At 36.5% G+C, this 19,093-nt stretch overlaps 1 protein-coding gene and 1 long non-coding RNA gene across 5 annotated transcripts in view; one reads left to right on the top strand and one right to left on the bottom strand.

The window, feature by feature from the left end:
- The first annotated feature begins 687 nt into the window (after positions 1–687).
- LOC127516530 (uncharacterized) lies at positions 688–8,228 on the top strand. The gene is made up of 2 exons (XR_007931008.1): positions 688–1,345; positions 7,386–8,228. It is a non-coding gene; the product is annotated as an uncharacterized LOC127516530 (long non-coding RNA).
- Positions 8,229–10,095: 1,867 nt separating this feature from the next.
- The window catches only part of dennd4c (DENN/MADD domain containing 4C), an 86,898-nt gene continuing 77,900 nt past the window's right edge, over positions 10,096–19,093 (bottom strand). For all 4 annotated transcript variants that reach the window (XM_051901157.1, XM_051901154.1, XM_051901155.1 and 1 more), the window contains 8 exons: positions 16,830–17,018; positions 15,749–15,929; positions 15,541–15,651; positions 15,120–15,257; positions 14,382–14,499; positions 14,020–14,173; positions 12,041–12,105; positions 10,096–11,594 (listed from right to left, as the gene is read on the bottom strand). In XM_051901157.1, the coding sequence (XP_051757117.1) occupies positions 11,458–11,594; positions 12,041–12,105; positions 14,020–14,173; positions 14,382–14,499; positions 15,120–15,257; positions 15,541–15,651; positions 15,749–15,929; positions 16,830–17,018 (1,093 nt within the window). In that variant the 3' untranslated portion in view covers positions 10,096–11,457. The remainder of the gene's footprint in view (positions 11,595–12,040; positions 12,106–14,019; positions 14,174–14,381; positions 14,500–15,119; positions 15,258–15,540; positions 15,652–15,748; positions 15,930–16,829; positions 17,019–19,093) is intronic.

The following is a 19,093-nucleotide window of genomic DNA, read 5'->3' as shown; positions in this document are numbered from 1 at the left end:
AATATTCCCATTACCCCTAAGGAATTTGCTATTGTATTCGATGCCATACCATCTGGAGTTATTAGACTATTTCAACATATCCCCTATCCCTCTATTTTACCTTCTTTAGACCCTACTGTTACAATAGTGGGGAAATATTTATTTTCTTCCACTTCTTCTAATAGATCAATACATTTATTATTTCTCAAGGAAAATGTGTCAATTCCAAATGTCACAGTTTATTGGAATACCTTTGTTTTTGATATTGCCTGGAGGAAAGTTTGGCTGATTCCAAATAGATACTTAATTACTAATAAGATAAGAGAAGTTTCATTTTGTATTATCCATCGTGTATATCCTGTTAATACCTTTTTAAAGAAATTTAAAAAAGATATTGATACAAATTGTTCTTTTTGCAAACAGCACCCAGAGACCATTGTGCATTTGTTTTGGCTTTGCCATTACTCTAAATTATTGTGGAAAGACTTTTCCCTATTTGTTATTGAGAACATTGATAAGGATTTTTCCTTACTTTGGGAAAATGTTTTGTTTGGAATTATAAATTGGAAAAAAAGAGCATTTATTGGAAAACAAAATATACTTACTTATCTTTTTATTTTATTAACAAAATTTCATATACATAAATGTAAATTTTCAGGTCAGAAACCACTTTTTTATATTTTGCTTGCTGAATTGCAGCATTACTTTGGGACTATCCTTAACTCATGTAAGGCTTTAAAAACAATCGAAATTTGTAAGTCTTTTAATCTTTTCCTTTAAGGTGATCTTCTGTGATTAGTTATATACCCCTCTCTTGTACCTTTTTTTATTTTATTTTTTATTTAAATTTTTTTAATTATTTATTCATTTTTTATTATTATTATTTTATTATTATTATTATTTGTTCTACATTGTGACTGCTTCTTTCTTTGTCTATATAATGATCTTAATTTAATAAATAAATAAATAAATAAATAAATAATGTGAGGGTTTAGGGTGCCATTTGGGATTCAATCAGAGTGAGCCCTTTCAAACTCAAGGATCAAACCAAATCATAATCACAGGGAAAATGAAAAATCATACACATACATAAACACGTAGATAAACTCAACAATTGAAAATCAAATTTTAACGTCAATATTATGCAAATAAATACAAAAAATAAACAAAACAATACATTTATACATACATTCAAATAAACACAATGAAACAATGACCCCCTGCTCACACTGGTAAGTAGACTATGCCTACACTACCCATAATTCCTCATGATGGCATAAAAAAGGAAACAGGAAGGCCACACTTCCTCTTAAATCCCCACCCCCATCCCGGAGCCATGCTGCAGCCATGAACCCAAAGACAAAAGGTAAAAAAAAAATGAAGTTGGTAAACTCTAAATAATATAAAGAAAGAAAATTGTTGGTGTCTTTTTCCTTTATCCTGGTGTCTAATGTGCACCGTAGACTAGGAAAAATAACCCCAAATTATTTTTAAACAAACAACAAGAAACCAACAAATTAATTTAAACAAATGAACCAAACAAATGCAAACCAAAACAAACAGGGCATATACAAGAATTAAGGGTAACTTATGAGATCTTCATATGGGCATTGCTAAAGATTGGATAGGATGTTCTGGCTGGTTGCTAGGTTGTTGTTATGTGGTTGTTAGGCAATTGGTAGGGTGATTTGGGTGGTTGTTACAGTGTTGTGAGGCAGGCATTTCATGCTCCAATGTGGTTGCTAGGGTGCTGTACATGGTTGCCAGACAGTTGCCAGTGTGATATTTAAGGACTTCTTGCCAGTTTTGAGTCAACATCCGGTCTTTTGATACCTCATTCATGGATATATGACAATATGTCTCAGTGTGAATTGTCTCATATGCCTAGTTTAAAGGTCAATTAAAAAAAAAAAAAAAACAGGTAAAGTAAAACATGCTCAATTTCGATTTCGTTAGAGCAGTACCATTAGTATAAAATCCTTATGTCCACTTTGATGCATCCTCTTTGGCGTACAAGAAATGACAGCACGAATTGGGCTGATGGCACAATATGGCTCATTGTTTGTTGATTTACATGCCAAGTTCAATGGTTCATAAAGAATGATACTGTAAAAAGTGCTGAAAATTTGGATTTCGTTAGAGCAGTACCTCTTTGTGTCTGCTTTAACGCAGCCTCTGACGGCGGAGAAACAGCACCGCAAATCGGGCTGAAACGACAACAAAAACGTAATTCTAAATGATTTTCTGATGCGAGACTTTTATTTTGAAATGTGTGCGTGAAAGCTGTTGATTCCTGTCAGATGCAGTTTAAGTAAAGACTGCCTGAGAAAAACACGTTGTCCTGGTTTAGTATCTGCTGTCAGATGAGATTTCCTGTCCTGTCCTGTCAGTTGTTGTACTGTGCTCGCGGCGCACTACAAGCATACAACTGTAGTTCCCTTTCAATTTCGGTTCAGTCAACATTGCGTCAGTAGCTAACGCTATGGGGAAACCTCTTTCTCTTTTGGAGAGTCAGAGGATTATAATGACGATGCCACGTCTATGGTGGCATCTGAGGGAGAGGATTGGTCTCATAGCCACAGAGGACTTTGTGACGCATCGCAATGACACGTCTGACTTCCCTGTCGCTGTAGATAATGAATTTTTCTACATCATGATTAAGGCAGCGGATGAGCTCTGGAATGGTCTTCCCCCACTGAGCCCACCCGCAGCTGGCTAGACGAATGATTCCTTCAGTTAGGCCACAGCCAGAGAGCTGGCCTTCAGAGATCTGATTCATTCTTCCGTGAGGTGCATGCTGAAGTTTCTAACATGTGGCATACCCCGCACTTGGCTTGTGACCATAGCCTATCTCTAGCTCACCTCTGGCACGAAAATGCTGAAACATGGATGAGAATGGCCCTGACACAGAACTGTTCAAAGAGAGTCTCGTTGTGCTGGACAAACATCTGTGGCTCACCCTGAATGACATGAAGGACTCTGAGAAAGTTGTCCTCCTTAATGCCATACAGAGACTTGACAGAGGGGTTTTCTGAGGTTTGCCTTCAAAGGTATAGCTTACCAGTTTATGGTTTTCCTTCAGCCTTGCTTTTGCCCCATGCACATTCACAAAATGTGTAGATGCACTTCTCTCCCCTGTAGCGAATTAACTCAAAGGGGAAATATTAATAATTATTCATAACTCATTTTGATTATTAATTTTTGAATATGTAAATCCGTTAATCAAATGAACTGGATGTAGCTACATTAAGATTAATATTACAATCAATTAACCTGTTCGTCCAGTGAACACTCAGTGTTGATTGTTTATTAATTCTAAGAAATGTTCATTTCCAGGTTATGAAAAATAACATTCTTATTGTACCGTGCTACTCAGAGCATGTAGTCAGGATCTAAATCACTTAAGAGGCAATTTATTAGCAGACGGAGTCAGAACCAAACATGTATTGTGCACAATCTTTATTAACTAACTCACAAACACATAACTAAACCAACAGACACATAACATACACACAGGTCACACACATACGTTGGTAAGAATGAGCAATGATAGAGTTGAACCGGAATGGGAACTGTTGATAGAGCTATAGGAAAAAGTCATAGACAATCTGGAAAAGAATCATCAGTTTCCTCCGTAATAAAACACCCTTGCTGACAAAGGTAAGTTTTACAAATCAATAATAAATCGCTGTTTAGTGTTCAAATGTACGATACTTGCAAGACGCCTTTAGGCTGGGGAGCATCGGATCTGCAGGCTGGGTTGTAATCTTGATGGTTTGGTTGGAAGTTGTTGCCAGTACCTTCTGCGTACTATGAAACAACTTATAGATGAGCACATGGCTGGGCTGTAGGCCGAGGTCTGCAGGCCTAGGCCTACAGGCCTGCAGCAAGAAGTCTCTTCAGTCGTCCAAGAAGCAAGGAAAAAGAGGGAGTGGCATTGTTCACTGGCTTTTAACCTCTGGTCAAAGTCACACCTCTTAGTTGTTGACCGGACCAATGAAGATGTTGTATTTCCGGGCGATAACACGCCTCCTGTCAGGGCTTTTACGATCGAGCAAGATTTACTGGCTGAGTTTTTGAAGAAGAACTATTAAAGATTCTTGTAATACTGATGTGTTGCACAGGTATGGACATACAGCATACACAAGCATTTAAATCTTCTCGATACGAACCCATAGACACTAAACATGGCATAATTGAAGTTACCTTAAATGTATCATAAAACATGCGAATACAATGAGTGCAATACAACAACGGCAATAATGGATACCATTTCCTAGGGATGTGCATGTTTATTTATAGAACAGTCTGTCTATAAATTAATGCAGGAAAATCTGTGTTCTGTGGGGAAAATGTAGGAAAGATGCACGTTTCTGTGTCTCTTCTCTGCTCTTCCATGTGGCAACCACATTCTTTAGCGCAATAAAACTTAACAGAGAACTTCTCGGGGGATGGGGGACAGGCCCCAGAGTGCTTTAAACAGTTATTGGTTACCTATAACAAATAATTGTGTCTGATTTGTCTCAGTAGTTACACCCCTCTGCGATTGAGCGGAGTATGCATTTTGAATTACCTGGATGATTGGCTAGTCCTGGATCATTCAAAGAGCATACTCAAATGTATGCTGATAATCAACCACCTTTTGGCGTTTAGGGATTACAATCAATATGCAAAAGCCATGTCAATGTAATACCTTTCTAGACGTGAGCTTGAATTCAGTTTAAATCCCAGCCCACATTTTACCGGAGTGCTCGCAGTCAACAGTGAACTTGCTCCTGATTTTCAAGCTCAGGAATATACTCCCTTTGAAGTGCTTTTAAAAGATGCTTGAGCTGATGGCTGCAGCCTCGACAGTATGTCAGTTGGACCTGCTTCATATGTGGCTGCTTCAACTCTGGCTAAAAGCCTGTTTCCCATTTTATGCTTGGCACGTGGGTCTATTGCGCATATTGGTGACATGCGAATGCCTGGATGCTATGGCTCCCTGGAGAAGCACGGCTTTCTATGAACAGGGTGTGATAATGGGACAGTTGTTCAGAGTTGCGATGGCAGACCATAAACACAGCACATAAACTGTCTTGAGCTGAGGGCAGTTCATCGCTCTCAAATGCTTTTATGTAGAGGTTCATCACCACCATGTTCTCATATAAATTGCCAGGGTGGTGTCAATTCACGTCCCTTGCTGAAGCTTGTGAAGGGCCATCTGCTGTGGTTCAACCAGCATATCCTGTCTATTCAAGCTGTCCATGTCCCCTGACCGTTTCAACTGCAGGGAGTAAAGACTGCAGTCACAGGATCTCTTTACATTAGTGGATTTGTTAATCCACAAATGATACAGTGGATTTATGTTGAGCACTCTAGACAGTTTAGACTCTCTGAGGAGCTTTTTGTGAGCTTTGGTGGCTGCACTAAAGACCTGTTTCAAAGCAGAGGCTATCTCACTGAATTGTTGATGCAATAGCTCTGGTTTACTCTCAGTTTGGAATGCCCTAGGGTTCGAGCCCACAAGGGGTATGGCTTCCTCATGGGCACAGGTAAGTGGAATGTCTATTGAAGACATCTGCTTAGCAGCAGGGGTGTACAGAGTACTGAAAAAATATACTCAAGTAAAAGTACCATTACTTTTCAAAATATGTAGTGCTATTTCAGTAAAAGTACTTCTCCAAATAAATGAGTAAGAGTAAAAGAGCAGCTTATTAAAAAGTACTTATGAGTATTGAGTACTGAGCTGCAGGTTCTACCCCCTTATAATAAACACTGTACACTGCTATTAAAAAACAGTTCACATTCCCTTTACTGTTTGTCAGAAAGAATAAAGAATATCTATATCCTCCAACAGTTTTAAGTTTGACTGACAAATTTTAAAAATACATCACTTATCAGTGATAAAATGTATCTACTTCCAAAACAACAGGGAAAGACTATTAGAGTGATGAAAAGGTGAAAAATTTTACTTTTAGTACACTCAACACCATTTTAAATAATAATGTATGAAAAATATTGATTTTAAGGCTTAGTTCACCCAAAATTAAAATTCAGTCATTACTCACCCTCATGTTGTTCCACACCCATAAGACCTTCGTTTAGCTTCGGAACACAAATTAAGATATTTGATAAAATCCGATGGCTCAGTGAGGCCTGCATTGCCAGCAAGACAATTAACACAATGCCCAGAAAGCTACTAAAGACATATTTAAAAGTTTATGTCACTACAGTGTTTCAACCTTAATGTTATGAAGCGACGAGAATACTTTTTGTGTGCCAAAAAAAAACAAATATTCAACAATATCTAGTAATGGGCGATTTCAAAATACTGCTTCACGAAGCTTCAAAGCTTTATGAATCTTTTGTTTCGAATCAGTGGTTTGGAGCGCGTATCAAACTGCCAAAGTCACGCCTCCCAGTGGTGAACCATTGAAATTCGAAACACTTATGATGTAACGAAGCCTCGTTTACTAAAATCACGTGACTTTGGCAGATATTGTTGAATAAAGTCGTTTTTTGTTTATTTGGCCCACAAAAAGTATTCTCGTCACTTCATAACATTAAGGTTGAACCACTGTAGTCACATGAACTGTTTTAAATATGTCTTTAGTAGCTTTCTGGGCATTGAAAGTGTTAATCGTCTTGCTGGCAATGCAGGCCTCACTGAGCCATCAGATTTTATAAAAATATCTTAATTTGTGTTCCGAAGATGAACAAAGGTCTTATGGGTGTGGAACGACATGAGGGTGAGTAATCAATGATAGAATTTTCATTTTCGGGTAAACTAACCTTTTAAAATCAACTGTATGGCCTTAATGAACACGGAACGAGCTGTTCATATAAAAACCTTCAAAAAAATCATATGAGAGTTCAGCATTACAGAGCAGAGTAGGGTTAAAAAGAGAGCCAATTTCTCTCTAAAACAGCGCCAGTTTTAGCGATTTATAATAAAGAAATGAGAATCACTAATATTAAACAGTTAACCTCACCTAATGCCTTGAGATAGTGAGCTTATTACATTGTAATTCCATATAGTTTCTTCTGTATCCATCTGCTGGAAGTTGACCATTATTGTCATATTTAGCCATGTGTAATGTGCTACATTTATGAAATTAATAAAATGCTTGCGTTTGCTTTTTTTGGTTTACATGCTGTAACTGCATATTTGTAAAGGTATGTTAATGTAGGGGGGAAAAAAAAAAATCACATTAAGTACATTTAAAATAGCTAAGTAGTATAATATACCTAATGATAGTGTAATATAGCCAAGTGTGGGTATGAGGAAAATTGCATTGATTGTGATAATTCTGATAGAAACAGTTTGGTTACGTCCAACAAACATGATTAGATTAAGCTATCTTTACGTAATAATTTTCTGTATTTAATTAAAAGTTTTTTTTGTTTTGTTTTTTTGAGTGCAGACACATTTGCAACAAGGTTAAGCTCCAGTGAGCAAACCTTCACTGCAAGGTACCTTCATCTGCATGTTCCAGATTCTAGGACCCATTTGGTGCAAGAGATCAGGCTGTTGAAATGGATTCTGGCTCCTTTCCTCACTGGATTTTTACACAGCACAACCAGTGGAATAAGACACCACCACCAGACTGCTCACTCGACCACATGGAACGTATCAAATATCACTTGACCAAATCCAGAGACCTTGGCATTTTTATCAGTATATGATTTTCTAAATTACATTAGATGTTGTGAAGCTTACATTTTACATTTATGCATTTGGCAGACGCTTTTATCCAAAGCGACTTACATTGCATTATATTATAATAATAATATAATGCCAGAGACCTTGGCATTTTTATCAGTATATGATTTTCTAAATTACATTAGATGTTGTGAAGCTTACATTTTACATTTATGCATTTGGCAGACGCTTTTATCCAAAGCGACTTACATTGCATTATATTATACATTTGTATCTGAGTATGTGCAATCCCTGGGATTGAACCCACGACCTTGGCATTGCTAGTGCCATTCTCTAACCACTGAGCTACAGGAAAGCATGATGTCAGAAACAAATAAACTTTCATTTGTTAGATGCATAATCAGGTTTTTCACATTACTTTCAGGGAAAAAAAAGTTAATCTTTCCATAAGATAATGCTACTCTGCCATAGCAACACCCAACTTAATCACTTGTATCTTGTTGATCTTAAGCACTTTATTCCTTTATCATTCATTTATTTCATTTTGGCAGTTGTGTTGATTACTGTTGTTTATCTTTTTGTTAATAAAATATTATACTTGTGACTTTCTTGTGTTGAAAACAGAAGCTCTACAAGTTATCCAATATCTCACAAATCCTTTAGATTGGTCTGCTGACAAACTCCCAGTTTACATATTTTGTATTTATTCAACAATTCTCCTTGATTGTACTTTACTGTTAAGGTGAAACTCCTTAGCTGGTACCCCATAATTAAAGAAGGAAGGAGTCTTTGGTGATGTGTGACCAAAACCCAAAGCATATTTTGGTGCCTCATGTGAGTACCACAATACACATTATACAATCATCACAACAGTGCAATACTTGCTTTTGTCAGTGTTATTTCATCTTTAAGCTAATACTACACATGTATGGTGTGTCAGTGTTGTAATGAGAACAATTTTATTTTTGTGAATATCTTAAGATGGAATGCTACAATAGTATAAGAAAATGAAACTTAAAAGTTGTGATAAAATGCAAGTAGCAACCGATCTTCCGTATTTTGTGATAGTGTAACAGACTACTGAAAAGGAAAGAAAAAGTAGGCTGCTGACTTGGTTCTATGCATCAGTTGTTGATAGATTTTGAGATATGGGCGTTGAACTCAAAAGTGGAGGCAGATGAAAGTGAGCTTGCAGGGGAGGGGTTTAAGCAGACTAAATGATTGGAGTAACCTTTTTTTTTTTAATTGAACATATGCATGCATTAATAACAAGTATTCAGAAAATAGATAGGGTGAATTTGAAACATGTCGACTCTAAATCTCATCATAGCCTGTCAAACACAATGTTGTTTAATTTTGGATTTTCCAGTCGGCCAAATCAGGACCATGGCTGCATCCAAAAACCTAGGCAGCTGACTTGTTGCCTCGCTGCCGTCAAGCAATGACTTAGCAGGCAGCGCTTGTGCACGATGGTACCTCATGAACCTGATTTCTAACAGACTTAATGAAGGCAGCATAATTTAATGATAGATAAAACAGAGCGCTTTGGTGACAACAAATTGAATGAATATTTAATTACTACAATATTAACTTCTCACTAGAAATGTCATCAAAAGTGGGGAAAGTTGGACAAAATGTGCACTTTACACACAAACTGACCACCAACCTCAAATTTCAGACACCATCTTTATTTTTTAGCTCAACAGCCAGGGAATGGAACGCGCAGGATTGTCGGATATTAAAGGCAGCGAAGGACACATCTATGCTGCCTTCAAAAATCGATCAGATGAAGGCATCTCAGGAGACAGGATGTGGCATGATCATTGGATTCAAACATGCCTTGTTACCTTCCTACCTCCTTATCCTGCCTGCGGAGGCAGCATTTTTCAGTTTTCGGATACAGCCCATGTGTTAATCTGTACATAACATAAGACTTAATGCAGAAGAATGAGACTGCTCTTTATGGGTGAGACTTTAGCTGAACAGATGAAATGAAATGATACAGTTAAAGGTGATTATAATTCTCAACAGTTCGGTGCATCAGAGTTTTTCTTAATTTATGTGGCCATGCGATGCAAGCATACAAGACTAATAATGAGATAAGCCTGCACAATATATCCGCCTAGTAAAAACAATAACCTATATTATCACAATATGCCAAACTCTATATATTTTAATAGTATATTATGGGTTACTATTATTGATTTGTATGCTCTGTTGTTCTATGGATTTTGTAATTTGGGAAAACAGTGATGAAGCCAAAAAGTGTCCTGTTATGCGTCACATACAATAACTTTCCTTGATCATGATAAGACAATAGTAATTTAACATACTTTGTTTGCACCTGGCTTGCACCTGGCACAAACAAAGGGACAATGTTTCATTTACACTGACTATCAAAAAATACATACAGTATATTCAATGAAAGAAAAGAGTAAGGATATAAATTAAAAAAATGATAAAGGCAGACCAATTGCTCATGTTAATTTATTAGTAGTAAATTAATCTTAATTTTTTTTTTTTTTTTTACAAATCCACAAGTCCTACCTTGACTTGATAACAAGGCACAAGAACTATTTCGATTCACTGATTCATTCACTAATGGCATTGACTTGAAGATTTTTACATCCTTTGGATTCACTTGTACAATGGGACCAAAAAAAAAAAAGATTTCAATAAAATGAATGGACACTAATTTGCCATAACTAAAGTCATCTAGCAGATTAAAAAGCAAGTTTAAAAAATATTTTGAGATATATTCTTGTTTGAGGTTCTATGGACATTTTTCTGTGTTAAAGAGTAATTTCTTAATACAGATTATGAAATTCATTTATGTCTTTTAATCAAAGCATGTGTATTTAAAAAAAAAAAAAAAAAAAAAAAAAAAAAAAAAAAAACCTCTGTGTGTATGTGTGCGTGAATGCATTAATAAAGAGTTACTTCATAAATTGTCTCCTCCATTCCGGATGTATTTCACGTTATTTTCCACAATACATTATCCTACATTTAGGTTTAAGGTATGTATTTTTAAAAACAAATCAACAGTTTATCACTATACCATCATTCATATTGATACTAGCCTCTGTTTAAGACACTTTCTGGAATGTTCTGGAATTCATCTGATTGTCCTCTCTCACATTATATCACTTTAAGGTGTAGTCTATCTAATGTACACGCACATACACACTCACACACACAAACCTCTCACCTTGAAACTGACAGCCCACATTAACGTCGAAGGGCTACGTGTTTAAGACTCCACAGAAATCTAGTCAAAGATCCCTCACTTAGAGAAAGGCAACAGAGTTCAAATATCCCAATATAGAAAAAAATATATATAGATATAAAAACACATGGTGACAATAGAGAACGATAAAGCAACCATTTCTGAAAGTGCACATCAAATAAGATCATTGTCACTGACACCTCTCTTCAGAATGCTCTCTTCATATCCATAGAATCCTTCCACAGGTCGGCTGAAGAGAGAAGCTAGAGTGAAAGGTGGTGTAGAGAGACATCTTACAGTGAGAAGATTTTTCATTTTCACTCAGGTCTTTCATTTACTTCCACTGCAGGAAGTAGAAAAGGGCTCACACACAAGTGGCAGTGTTCAACATCTGAAGACTGACAGTAAAATGCAGTGTCTACCCCGCTGTATGGCCGATGCCATGACACTCTCAGGAATTTCAGAGCAAAGACGGCAATTTGTTTTTATTCTGGTAGATGATAAAAAAAGTACCATTTCAGGTGATGGTGCAATTGAAAGAAATTACTGTACAATCCTGTCCCTGACTTACAGGGTTTTTACAGTTACTGTGGGTCGGAGGAGCAGATCAGACGAACGGGGCTCCAAAGCACTTGAGGCACCACTGCACACTGTTGCTAGGTGGTCTGTCAATGGGGGATAGGGCTTTAAGCTGTTCTGCGCTGAGCCCATTGTATGCAAGACGGTATTCACGATTAAATGCTTCTGTGAGGGAAAAACAAAGTTAAAAAAGATAGTTAAGAAGTGAATCTCACAAGGATATGATTCAAGGATAGGAGTTCTATAGGAAAAATATAATTTGCACAAATTAAATCTACTCAAACAACTAATAGCATGAGATATAAACATGTACTTTATAAAAATAAAAATAAATCTTTTTTCTTTTTTTCACATTACATTAATGAGAATGAGATTTATTTACATGTCATAAAAACAAATTCTGTTTCAATGCAAAAAATTGCATCTCAATGCATCTTAATGGTCCTAAACATATGCTTCATGTGCTTCATGCAAATACAACTTTTAACTTTTTTTTTTGGACATGTTCTTGACAGGTTTTGTGAGATTCACCCTAGACGCACTTATTGAATTAATGTAATGACTGTAGTGAAATCACTTTCATGTGAAATTGAAGAACAGCATTCACTTACCTATATCAATGTTCTCCCTTCCTAAAGCAACAAGTGACAGAAACAGAATTTCCCTATAGATACTCCTGGACATGAAGAGAAGAGTTCATTAGAGCACAAGATACTCATACACTCATATATGACAAACAACAAACAACAGGGTTCTTATTAAGCTGTATATTAATCTTCATAAGTTTGTGAAAACTCTTGGGATAGTTTTAGCATGTTATTGGATATGATTAGATCTTGGTGTACTAGATCTATTATGAAAGATGCTGTTATTGCTGCTGCAGAAGAGCGATTATCTTAGAAATGCGTAAGATTCCAGCTCTTTGACTACTGCTACAAGGAAATGATGGCAGACCTGGAATGATGGAAGTATGCTTACTTTTTATTGTACAGAGCTAGCCTGTTTAGATTATGTATTCTTCATTATATCAAATCACATCTCTCTCTCTCTCTCTCTCTATATATATATATATAAACATACAGTATATACCTCCTATACATCTCCAAAATCTTTTTTTTTTTTTTTGGTCTTGCATTACATAGTGAAATTGGACAAGCTCAGTGCCAATTCATTTTCCGATAATAATTTTTTTGTGAATTGGAATGTTTGCAAAGGATTGTGGGTGACTGGAGGACACGAAGGATACACTTGATGCATCCTTCAAAATAAGCCAAATGAAAGATGCGAAAAGAAGGCTGCCTTCAAATTGAGACCTTCGATGGAGCTTGATGACGTGGACAGCTGAGATATGCAGCCTTACTAGGACGCAGCCTTCCAATTGAGAAGCACCCATATTTGAGGTCTTAGAGTCTTGAAACGGGCTGGTGAGTTGAATCAGGTGTGATTGATTAGGGAGACATCTAAAATGTGCAGTGCACATAATGTGTAATAACCCAAAATATGTGCTAGCACTGTATACAGTAAAACGTAAGCACAGTTTCATATTCTTAACATTTACTATATCGTTTGATTTCATTCTAAACATCAAATGCATACATATAAGTTCACAAGTACTAGATTTGCTCCTGTGAATAGTGTATGTTTTTCTTGCAACCAACAAATCTAGCCCACTGGCAAGGCAATGTTGGCTGCTTCTCGAAAAAAAAGTGCTTTGATACGTTCACCTTATAACTAAGGAGGCTATCATTAGACCGTCACTCAGCAGTCAAAAGTACGGTGGTGGTACCAAAGGTGGCAATAGGCTTATTCTGGTTGAGAATGAGTACCATCTGTATTCTTCATTACTTATATATACTGTTTATCATTGCATGATCAAGCTCATTGACTTCTATATAGAAGACCTTATAGAAATATTACAGAAGTATTGGCCTGTAAAGAACTACTCATATTTCTTTATAAGCAAACTGCATATACTCATGCTATAGCATGGGTTTATGCTCCAGCTTTGAAAATTAACAGAAGCTTGTGCCAAAAATGTCATCAAAAAGAAAAAAAAAAGACCCTCAAATTCAAGTTAAGTTCAAGATAATAAAAACCCCCTGCACAAATGAAACTAAATCTATTACGACTGTCCCAATTAAAGTGAAATGCGAAAATGTGTGAAAAGTGTTAGATTAGAGGTGATTAGATTAGTCACCAGCGATGAAGAAATCTGCTGAGTAATTCTGTTCTCTGACAGATTCTCTAATCATAAAATGTGAAGATATGGTTAAATTTAAGTATTACATAAACAACAACACAGATACATTTAATAGGGAAGTCATATAAATTGCCCTTATAAAGGTAAAAATGTTACCCTGGAAATGAATTCACTGCAGACCAGTTCACATCAAACACAGAATAAGACTATTGAAATGTTAAGCAAGCAAACTCATTGGCTGCAGAATCAACAGAGGTCAGTCAGCCTTGTGCCATGTAGTAAACAATGTGATTGTGTGTAAATTGTGTGTAAATGACCTATTAGTCTGCGCCATCTATAGTTTTATGTCTAAACTAGTCATATATACAAGATATAAAATGCATGTCCAACCTCTGGCGTTTAACTTCCGGGTGTTTCTTGATCTCCCTAAGGAGCAAGTTGATGGGGCCGTAAACATCGTTCGTCTGAATGCTGCGTACAATGCTGTTCAGTAGAGTTCGAGTCTCCTGGTGGTCAGTGGGGGCTAGAGTTCCCTTCCTTTGCACTGCATGACAAAGACACTCACATTCAGTGTCATACATGAAGTAGCCTAATGGCAGTCCATTCATTAGGGTTTTTCTACACTATTTATCAAGTTTATTTAGATATGCACATTCTCGTTTGTTGTTCCTAAAACCATGACAATGAACATTAATGTGTTGATGATAATACTGAACAAATAAATCTTCTCAAAGTGCCCCTGCTGTACTCACAGAAGGTCCTCCAGAGCTGATAGAGGGGCTCGGTGGGCTCCTGATGTAAGTTGACATTGTCCCACAGCAGCTGCACAAACACCTGCTTACTGTCCTGAGACAGAGATGTCTGCGGCAGCTACGGGAAGAAAACAGAGAGGGGAGCATTAACATGCAGTTCAGCTCATCAAGCAAGCAATTACTGGGCTGAAATACACAAAATGACTCAACAATGAATGAAAAAGACATGATGGCTCATTCTGGGTCCATGTAATGCCTCACAAATCAGTTTTTAGACCATACAGTGCAAATGCAAACAAAGAAATTAAACTAAACGTTCATTTTACTTTTTCCCCCCAATTACTTCATCAATGGTTAATTGCAAGTTTCTCTCCTTTTTTCAATTTTACTTTTGCTAAATTGTGACTTAAGTCACAGTCATTGTTTATTACAACAGAAGCAGTTCGCCGGTCATATGCTGCAAGACTACTTAAGAGTAGCAGATTCATGATTTGTTTCGGTTTATTATCCAAAATCATTTGGGTGCATCAGGTATGCAACAATATAAAGTAATAACAAATAAGTAAATAAATTGAAAAAAGGAGTGAAAATGACAATTATTCATTTATGAAGTAACCGTAATTTTTTTAAATTATTATTGCATTTGCACTGTATGGTCTAAACTGAATTGTAAAGCATTACACAGACCATTCTGAAGCAGTCAGTAAGAAGACGGCAATGTGAATGAAGGTCAAGTACCTGTACTCCATTGTTGCAGTGTTCAGAGGTAAGGATGAGTCCAGGCAGAATGCTGGGCAGATCTAAACGGCGGAAATACCACACCAGGTTCCAGAAGATAATGGGGTGCTGACTGAGGAACTTATGGGTATAGATTACCTGAGAGATAATGGAAATGGATGAATCAAAGAAAATACATACATATAGCCAAGCACATTACAAGACAACAGGCTGTTGTCCTGTGCACATTTGAAGACTTGCTGTCTTGCTTTCTGTCTTGTTGGTACACACTTAACACAACTAGAGGCTTACAGAGGGTTCACAGTGTAAGTTTGCTATGATCTGGAGCTCTTTGCCACAGACTTAAAATGAGAAAGGGAAACATTTTATGAATGTGTTTACTGAACCATCAAAAGGTTGTTGTTAATTCATGCTTGAATACCTGATCCCCCTCATTCTCTAACAGCGACTCCAACTCTTTGCGCAGGACCAGTGGACTGAGATACGGCACAGAAACTGGTTTTGGGTTGGGCCACTTTTGACCCAAAGTGTCCTGGAACAACAAAATACACAATTAATCAAACAACTGTGAGCAATAAGCATGATTCTTGAAAAATTAAGAATATTAAAACTGGAAGATGCTCACTCACCGCCACCTCTTGTAGGCTGTTGGGCAGGCTTGTGGTGGATATGCCATGATTGGGTCTTTGGATCAAGTCCAGACTCTGCAGTGGGCCTCCCACACTGTTGCTCCTGGTTAAAGTGTTGCGTTTCTCAGCTTGTCTCTCCATGAGACCCAGGGGGTCTGAATGTACTGGCTCTGGTACAAGGCTAGAGTGCAAAGTCATAATTCATAATGTGATCTGAGATTTATGACAAAAACATCGTCAGTTAGCTAATAACATTTCCATTTGACCTACTCAATGGAAAATAAATTCTAAATTCCAGCAACAAAACATTTAAGTTGTGGTTAAACAACACATTAATATGTCCAAACTATAAAGTTCACTTCTGTGTTTCTCTGTTATGCCGAGTTTAGTGGGAGTTTCAAGTGTGAGTGGGTGACTCACCATCTGTGCCTCAACACAATTCTCACTTAGGTATGTTTACAAGCACTCATGTTCATCAATCAACCAGGATTAATACAATCCGATTTCAGAGTCTGAAAGTTTTGTTCCTATGAACCCTATGCATTGCAATACGATTCGCATACTTGTTTACATGTGCATTACATGTCTTACATGAACAGTGCCCAGTTGCCAAGCTTAGAACCAGAGAAAGTCACTGGAGCTTCTGTGAGAATAATAGCCATTTTTGCCTTTATGACATAACTAAAAAGAAAGCTGACATACATGTATGAAAAGGTGTCAGAAGAGTTTTTTTTTTTTGCATGTTTGTATGAAGAAAAACGTATGTAAATATACACATCATGGCACTGCACATATGTGCAAGGTATTTTTTAATCCGACTGAAAAAATAGTCAGACTTGAGAGTTTGGATGCTTAATTTTTTCCTGTTGATTGAATTATTTCAGGTCTACACCACCTATTTCAATCTGATCAAAATTTCTTTAAGATTTATTTGGGTGCATGTAAACATAGCTACTATGACTGGTGTTTGGCACAGACTTTTATCTTATGGTTTCAAAATCAAGCTTTCAATATTTACTCATGCACCAACAAACAAAATTAGGTAAGGTTCATGTTACATTTCAGGATTGTGTTTACATACATCTTTGGGGTTCCACTTTGAGCGACAGGCATCTCGACAGGACCCTTGCTGTCCTCCGGAGATTCTGGAAAGCTCATGAGTTCTGGAGGCTCACTAGGACAGCCCGCTTTCACTTCTGAGGAGCCAGAGGTGGCTGGCTGTGTGCTGGAGCTGTGGATACTGTCTCCTGATGTGCTTGTCAAGTAGAAGCTGTAAACCAAAAATACACAGCGGTTAATATTACTTTCTATTAATCAAAACTGCACAGATGTTTATCTGCTACTAAGCACAACTAATAAAGGGATAGTTCATCCAAAAATGAAAATTTTGTCATCATTTACTCACCCTCATGGTTTTCCAAACCTGTATGAGTTTCTTTCTTCTGTTGAACACAAAAGAAGATACTTTGAAGAATGTTGGTAACCAGACAGTTGACGGTAGCCATTGACTTGCATAGTAGGAAAAAAAAACTATGGAAGTCAATAGCTACTGTCAACTGTCTGATCAACTGTTCAACATGATTCAAAATATCTTCTTTTGTGTTCAACAGAAGAAAGAAACTCATACAGGTTTGGAAAAACATGAGGGTGAGTAAATGATGACAAAATTTAAATGTTTTCCCTTTAACTGTGAAACATAAATTTAAAAACATGAATTGATCACAAAGTCCAGTAAAATGTGTTGTATTTGTGGTGCAAAACACTGAACATATACAGTATACAGCATATACAGTGAGACATGACTCAATGGTCTAAAAAATTATGTAAACTAGGGTTGAGCTATCCTTTTGCCCACTGAACATTATCAGCTGAAAAATGTTGTTTTAGGTTTTTTGCAAAAGAGTAAATATGTCAAAAATATAAACCATTTCTGTAGTATCAAAATATGTTTGCATTTCCTAGTTGTGAATGCATAATGTGTGTTGTGATAAAAATATTAAAAATAGTTTTAAAAATATGGTAACATTTTACTTAAAAGCCTTTATGTACGTTAAATGCATTATATCTTTTCATAAATAATTTGTACCCAAGGTTAAAACACATACTAATATTTGCAGATTTCCCTGTTACATCTGAAATTGGTGGATTGTCATGTGTTTTAATGCATTATACTTTTTTTTTTAAAGGTGTGTTTAATGAATAGATAAGTATTATAATGTATTTTAACCAGGGGCACCATGAAGAGTTTTAAGGGGGGTATGCAAGACATAATTTTGGGCCCCCTTCTTCCAGATGTTTTTTTTTCTTTTGATGTTTAATAAGAAATTGAAGTAATTTATTAGTTAACATTTATATAATTTCAAGTAACATTCCCCCTCCACCCCCGAAACGCAACTGATTTTAACCCTTTGACGTGATGTGTACTATCACAACGGTGCATGTTCAGTGCGTCACTGATAATTCAAAGTCAAACCTGCTTTCGCGCTTTGGCTGGTGCTGAGCCAGAGACGGATGCGCTTAGTGCTTTTCATATGTCACAGCTATTCAGTGTTTTCAAACACATAATGTTTATTGAGGTTTCAGACATAGACATTAAAATGAAGTACTGTAAAAAAACAACAACATTTATAGTTTTTTAAATTCAAATTCCATACATGGATGCCTTTGGAAGCTGCATACTATATAGCAGTTTTTTTTTTTTTTTTTTTAAGAGTGTAGCTCTCCTTTCAATTATAATTTGACGAAGTGATTTATTCCTATCAGATACATACTGTGTATGAAACAATAATGATTACTTTATTCTTCTCCCAGTTCACTGACCACTTAGCCTAATTTTATGTATTTCGGGGAAAATGGATGAATTTACGAGATGTAAATCCGACAGATCCTCTGAATTGCGGTGCAAACTCATGGCACGTTACATCAACTAACATGTTCATTAAAGGTGCTTAAACGACACAACACATTCACTTCCACATATTTGACAATCGAAATATATCATACCATTCATGATATGTTAACAAGTTATAAAATATATTTAAATAGCTATTAAATATTTTGAATAAAAAGGAAAAACGAAATAAACACGATACAAATCTGTCTGTGCTGCTGCATGATGCGTCGCCAAGGAATTAATACATTCTAAAATAATGTTCTAAATAAATAAAGGTCGCCTCAAAAAACTCACGCTGGTGGCTAGAATATATACTAGAGCCCATAGAATATAGAGATATCCCCAGCCAACACAACCAAATTTGGGAATAATGATTCAAGGTTTCTCTAAAGAATAAAGTTTTTCCATTGCGGTTTTGCACCCACAGAAGACTGCTTGCACTAGAGACTTCT

Source organism: Ctenopharyngodon idella, chromosome 7, assembly GCF_019924925.1.
Source record: "Ctenopharyngodon idella isolate HZGC_01 chromosome 7, HZGC01, whole genome shotgun sequence".
NCBI classification, from domain to species: domain Eukaryota; kingdom Metazoa; phylum Chordata; class Actinopteri; order Cypriniformes; family Xenocyprididae; genus Ctenopharyngodon; species Ctenopharyngodon idella.
The sequence above is the reverse complement of the archived record's forward strand: the minus strand, read 5'-3'. Positions and strand labels throughout refer to the sequence as shown.